Here is a 7,185-nt window from a genome sequence, read left to right as displayed (position 1 = left end):
TTCTAGACGGGTGCATATCAGTTGATTTCGCAAACTTCCAACGACTGGCCTAACACGTTGACGGACAGTGCGTCAAATGTATAAGCAAGTGTTGTGACATTATATGTATTTTGCAAAGTAGAATAGGGAAAAATGCAACGTCTATAGACGTCTATACACATCAATGGAAATTAGACGTCTATAGACGTTCTGTCCGTCAACGTGTTAAAGTATGTGTAAAATGCAGTGACTTTAAATCTCACGTTGTTTTTGTACCCGAAGCGCCGATTACACTATAGACGGTGACGTCACAGGACGTGGATGCTGCACCGAGATCTATTACGTAAAAAATGAATCGAATCATCTCTGCCGCACATTTTTGACAGAGTTAGCAGGTAAATTAGGTATTAAATGCTCTTTCAACTACTTTCCATAATTATCTGAATTCATTTCAGAGTGGTAGGCTCCTAATTTTGTCACTGACTTGAAGATTAATAATCCATTTTTAAACAATCTTTGGAAATTTTTGATAATATTCTACAACAGAGTGTTTATCGCTAGTAGATTAACCCTTAAACGCCCAACCTTTTTTAGGTCCCATGTATGCCCAAGGGTGGGTAAAAAATGTCCACCTCGAAAATAGCTAATATATTTATTGAGAGTTGTTGGAAATGGATTAAACTTAAGAATCTTATGCTTAATAAACACAGCATCTTCTAAAATATTAATATACACAATTCACAAACCTTACAACAAAATTACAATGTACATAAAAATTAATATACCAGTAAAAGCCAGTAATTCAGATTTGTCGATTTTCTCCACATTCTTCCTTTCAGCCCCCTCATTGGCTGATAATTATGTCGATTATGTAATTATACGTCGATAATTATATGTATTATGTTCCTACCAACGAGAAATAATATAGAAACCTTTAGTAACAACTTTTACCAAGGGTGTACTTTTTGTGCCCACCCATATTTAACTCAAGATATTACTTTTATTTTCAAAAATATCGGTAGAACCAAATTAACATTCGATCACTTTTTAACAATAAATAATTTTTGAAAAATTTTTAAACACGTAATAAATATGTTACAAGGGAATAAGCATTTGGTGGACATTTTTTACCCACCCTTGGGCGTTTAAGGGTTAACGACACACGTACATTTTTGTGCTCCTAGTAATTTTCAAGATTACGCTGTAAATAATAATAATTTCGCAAAGAAATTTTGCATACCAGTTCCATATACCAATAGTCATTAGTGGTTGTAAAAAATTTTGTGTAAAAAAGTGCAATTACAGTGAGTAGATGATCTAAACGGGTGTCACTATAGATATAAGGAATTCTGTGTGTTAGAGAGAGAAACATGGAACTATACGTATCTCTGCTGCTATTGGTCCGATTTTAACGTACGACGGCTCGTTGGAATGGGGGTGAGATAACGAATACAAAAAAACATGGCGACGTAGTGCCAAAAGGGCGCTTTCCGATGTGACGACGTTCGATGGGGCGCGTTCCGATGTGACGGCGTCCGAGCGCTGGTTGCGCGATCGGTGCGCGATACCAGATGTGCGATCGGTACCTTAATTTTTCGCGGACAGCTTTGCGCGAACCAGATGCGCGGTCGGTACCTTAATTTTTTCGCGGAAGGATCTCGTAGATACGAAGCGCGTGGCTGGTAAATTTGGAATTTAAATAAAACAACAACGTAATGCAATTTTTTTATTAAAAGAACTAAAAAGGAACACAGCACGTCAACGCGTCACGTAAAAACGTCACATCAAAACGTCACGTGGGCTTATGAAATGTCGCGTAGGCCTTATGTCACGTGAAAGCGTCACGTCAAAACACGTCAACGCGTCACGTAAAACGTCACATTAAAACGTCACGTGGGCTTGTGAAATGTAGCGTAGGCCTTATTGTCACGTGAAAGCGTCAGGTAAAACGTTACATCAAACCGTCACGTGGGCTCGTGAAACGTCGCGTAGGCCTTATTGTCACATCGGCACGGGGGACTCGGTCGCAAGACCTGATTGTCATAGCGCGACGTGAGGTAGTAACATCATGTCTTTGAATGAGTATAGACGTAAATTAGCAGAATTTGGAGAAAAACTGACACAGTTAAGAAGTAAGGTTTTATTTTATGAGGATAAAAATAAGGTTATAAAACAAATAGAGAACCTAACATTTATTGGAAGCAGCATAGACTGGACACCTAAGGAATTTAGTCAGCAGCTGCAACAAGAATATTCAAGTGCTGTGGATTACTTATTTAGGGAAACTCCAACAAGGCGAATTCATCCAATTACTATTAATGATGTTATCGACGCCGGCGCCAACAACGATGAACAAAGAAAACATGAAAAGTGAAATAGATAATGTTTTTGCAATGTCTTGTGTAATATTAGCTTCACTGTTTATTTTAATTATAAAGATTATATTTAAAATTGTTAAGAGAAAATTTGAATCATCATGTAATATAAGACTTGATCAATAAATAAGGCGTTTAAATAAAAAACCCATAACTCTAAAAAATATTTATTTTGTACACAGAAAAATTACATTGGCATTATTTTATTGACAAACCAGTCACGCAGGCGATTTACATTTGTTTCTGCACATGAAAATAATCCAGCGGCACGACATGGGGGGTTTGCAGTAAAACCAAGATTTCCAGCAGCACGAGGCGTACCATCAAACTTGCAAACATCAATAATATGAGGAAAAATTCCAAAAACGTGGCGTTTCTTATCCAAATATTCTGCTTTTTGTTTCCCTCGAACGTAGATACAGTCAGCTGTATATAACAACTCGGTTTGTAGTATCTTATTTATTTCAGATAGTTCAACTTCTCCATCAGAGTACCGGATGCCTAGCAGATTCTTTTCCACGTATGATGCAGTCTTCTTATCCACATTACTTAGCGCATGGAATGGTTTCGGAGGCAAAAAGATGTAATGACTTCGTTTATAACCTATTTCAATGGAAAGTTCTTTAGGAACAAACCACCCATCCACAACGAATCCCTGAATATCTACGAATGCTATTCTCATGATGATTGCTCGTGTACTACTGACACCTCATGCATCTAATTTAGACTTTTTACAATTTCGGTGAGAGGGAAGTACTCCATTACACAGTCGTGAATAATAATACAATAGGCCTTGGTATTGTCGGGAAAACCGTTATTCGCTTCAATATCGAGTTTTACGTCAACGGTGGATGCTTTCATGCTTTCTTCTTGTTTCGAACAATCGATAACGAACAATGCATCAGTCTTAAAAGCTGAGAACTCGAGTAGAGGTCGTTTTTGTTGGGAATGTATGTAGCTAGGATAAAATTCTGTATAGTTAAAATAGGCTTCATTGTAATCGGTTTTGCTAAAATCCAATTGCATTCTCTCGTTTGGCCAGTATTCTCCATTTAACGATAATCTAATACTTTGGATGTTGACATTGTCAAATAAAGTAGGATCAGCTGTAGTCTTGTCGAGTTTGTTGGTTTGAAAGAAAACAATGACATAACGAGGTCTTTCAACTGATGTGCTAGTTTTAACAGCCCAAACTTCACGCCTGGCACCTCTCGTAATAGCAGGTAATTCATGCAATTCCCACTTTCTAAACGGAATAACTATAGGTTGATCTTGTTGAATGGATTTCATGAGTTCCAATTTAATATCATCATTGGGGAATATGTGCTTCACTCTAAGCTCCTAAGCTCAATATTGGTAATGTTAATCTTAGCGGTTGTAATAGTTGTAGTTTTGTCAGCGTTTTGTTTTTCTTTAATAACTATGCAATCGTTGTCATTTCGAGCTCGAACTAGTCTTATTGTTTGACGACCACACGTAATGAATGGATAATCATTAAAAATGTTGAAAACATGCTTAAGAGGCATCTGTATGTTGAATGAATGATCTGCAGCGTTTAGAATTGGATCCTTAGGGTAATTCCATCCAGCCATAACCATATAATTAGAATCTTCTTGCGTATAACATGTCATGGCACGTACAGCACTTACGATGCCAGGATCCCGCACTGTTTCCATCTCCCTTGCGCTTTCACTGTACGTACACGAATCGAAAAGGAAGGCACCCACAAAAAATATTTATTTTGTACACAGAAAAATTACATTGGCATTATTTTATTGACAAACCAGTCACGCAGGCGATTTACATTTGTTTCTGCACATGAAAATAATCCAGCGGCACGACATGGGGGGTTTGCAGTAAAACCAAGATTTCCAGCAGCACGAGGCGTACCATCAAACTTGCAAACATCAATAATATGAGGAAAAATTCCAAAAACGTGGCGTTTCTTATCCAAATATTCTGCTTTTTGTTTCCCTCGAACGTAGATACAGTCAGCTGTATATAACAACTCGGTTTGTAGTATCTTATTTATTTCAGATAGTTCAACTTCTCCATCAGAGTACCGGATGCCTAGCAGATTCTTTTCCACGTATGATGCAGTCTTCTTATCCACATTACTTAGCGCATGGAATGGTTTCGGAGGCAAAAAGATGTAATGACTTCGTTTATAACCTATTTCAATGGAAAGTTCTTTAGGAACAAACCACCCATCCACAACGAATCCCTGAATATCTACGAATGCTATTCTCATGATGATTGCTCGTGTACTACTGACACCTCATGCATCTAATTTAGACTTTTTACAATTTCGGTGAGAGGGAAGTACTCCATTACACAGTCGTGAATAATAATACAATAGGCCTTGGTATTGTCGGGAAAACCGTTATTCGCTTCAATATCGAGTTTTACGTCAACGGTGGATGCTTTCATGCTTTCTTCTTGTTTCGAACAATCGATAACGAACAATGCATCAGTCTTAAAAGCTGAGAACTCGAGTAGAGGTCGTTTTTGTTGGGAATGTATGTAGCTAGGATAAAATTCTGTATAGTTAAAATAGGCTTCATTGTAATCGGTTTTGCTAAAATCCAATTGCATTCTCTCGTTTGGCCAGTATTCTCCATTTAACGATAATCTAATACTTTGGATGTTGACATTGTCAAATAAAGTAGGATCAGCTGTAGTCTTGTCGAGTTTGTTGGTTTGAAAGAAAACAATGACATAACGAGGTCTTTCAACTGATGTGCTAGTTTTAACAGCCCAAACTTCACGCCTGGCACCTCTCGTAATAGCAGGTAATTCATGCAATTCCCACTTTCTAAACGGAATAACTATAGGTTGATCTTGTTGAATGGATTTCATGAGTTCCAATTTAATATCATCATTGGGGAATATGTGCTTCACTCTAAGCTCAATATTGGTAATGTTAATCTTAGCGGTTGTAATAGTTGTAGTTTTGTCAGCGTTTTGTTTTTCTTTAATAACTATGCAATCGTTGTCATTTCGAGCTCGAACTAGTCTTATTGTTTGACGACCACACGTAATGAATGGATAATCATTAAAAATGTTGAAAACATGCTTAAGAGGCATCTGTATGTTGAATGAATGATCTGCAGCGTTTAGAATTGGATCCTTAGGGTAATTCCATCCAGCCATAACCATATAATTAGAATCTTCTTGCGTATAACATGTCATGGCACGTACAGCACTTACGATGCCAGGATCCCGCACTGTTTCCATCTCCCTTGCGCTTTCACTGTACGTACACGAATCGAAAAGGAAGGCACCCACATTATTTGCTAGTGTGACGTCACCATTTCCAGTTATTTCGAGTGATCCTTTAATGCATAACAAGGTTTCGCTCATTGCAAAAAACGAGTCAACTTGATTAATGCTAAATTCAACAATATCATTGCAGTTGAATGATTTGATGAATGGTGCATAAATTCGGTATTCAGCCTTTCGAATCGATTCATCAAATATTGGCTTACGATAAATATCAAATATTGGAGGCATTATGATGTTGTTTGAACGTGTTCGTTTTCCATACATTGTAGTCATTTTTTCAGTTTAAAACCAAACGTTTGTAAAAACAATTTGTTTGCAGGCGTAAGATGTTGCTGCTTAGATGGTTGCACAACTAATGGCGTTCTCTGGGTAGATTTTTTAAGATATTGCTGCTGAGATGGTTGCACAACTAATGGCGTTCTGTGGGTAGATTGTTCTATTACTAATCCCATCTGCTTTTTGATCTAAGTTCCAGCACCAATGTGCTCTCTTCTCCTCTAAAGTTCACAGGTCGTCCTTCTTGATCGACAGCCAACACAGTGATATTGGTAATTTCACGCTGTGGCACAACAGGTAAATACAACAAATTGTGAGGGGTTTCGTCAATTGTGTACCCAGGATTTGATTGTATGACAAATTCATAGAGCGTGTGAGCAGGTCTGTTACCGTCGAAGGCTCCGGTACTAATGTTGCATTCAAAGCGTATGCTAGATACTTTAATAATCCTAACAGGTAGATCTGAAGAATGTGTCTGTCTAGGATTTAGTATTACAGGAGAAAACCCTAATATTGTACCAAGACTATCATTTGGCTTAAATGAAATTTTAAATTGACTGAAGATTTGGCACTGCAACGTATTGTGGTTAGGTTTTAGACTAAATATCATTTCCGGTTTAGACGTATTGGCAACACCCAATTTCTTTTGTATGTATTCCTCAATATCTATAATTTCATAACATCCATCGGGGAAATCGAAATGTTGCAGTTGGTTATTGACATCGTAGTAATAAAACTTGCAATTTTCGATGTTTGGTATACTGTTGTAAGAATGGAAAAATCGAAGAGCTATTTCGTAATCTTTTTTCGGATCTAATACGATCTGTGTGGGAGGTTGAAACGAGAATAGCTGTTTACTCTCAACAACTGCGACATGATGACTGATTCAGGTCAATAGATTAATAGGTTTATATACAGTAAAAAAATTTTTTTATTCACATTTTTTATTTGTTCTAAAGCAAGTTTACATATATGACAAGATGCTTGAGAACCGGGTGGGCCATCCCAATGAGTCCTCCAATCAGGTCTGTTGTAATGCACGAAGCAGGCAAGTAGTATCTGCAGGTTAAATTCTTATCGATATTCCCCAGGCAATTTATGCTATATATATATATATATATATATATATATATATATATATATATATATATATATATATATATATATATATAACAATTCTATAGGTTCTACAGTTCGTATAATATAATCTAGCGGTATTAATTTTAGTTCTTCTTCACTGAATTCTTCAAAACGTTTTTTGTGAAACATA

At 36.9% G+C, this 7,185-nt stretch overlaps 1 protein-coding gene across 1 annotated transcript; it reads right to left on the bottom strand.

Annotated features, from left to right (window-relative positions):
• Positions 1 to 4,640: 4,640 nt before the first annotated feature.
• On the bottom strand, positions 4,641 to 5,903 carry LOC126891058 (uncharacterized). Its single transcript, XM_050660236.1, has one exon. The coding sequence runs from the start codon at positions 5,901 to 5,903 to the stop codon at positions 4,641 to 4,643; it is 1,263 nt and encodes a 420-aa protein (XP_050516193.1).
• Between the last annotated feature and the right edge of the window lie 1,282 nt (positions 5,904 to 7,185).

The sequence above is a fragment of the Diabrotica virgifera genome, chromosome 9 (assembly GCF_917563875.1).
Source record: "Diabrotica virgifera virgifera chromosome 9, PGI_DIABVI_V3a".
Taxonomy (NCBI): Eukaryota; Metazoa; Arthropoda; class Insecta; order Coleoptera; family Chrysomelidae; genus Diabrotica; species Diabrotica virgifera.
This window is presented reverse-complemented; position numbering and strand designations above follow the sequence as displayed.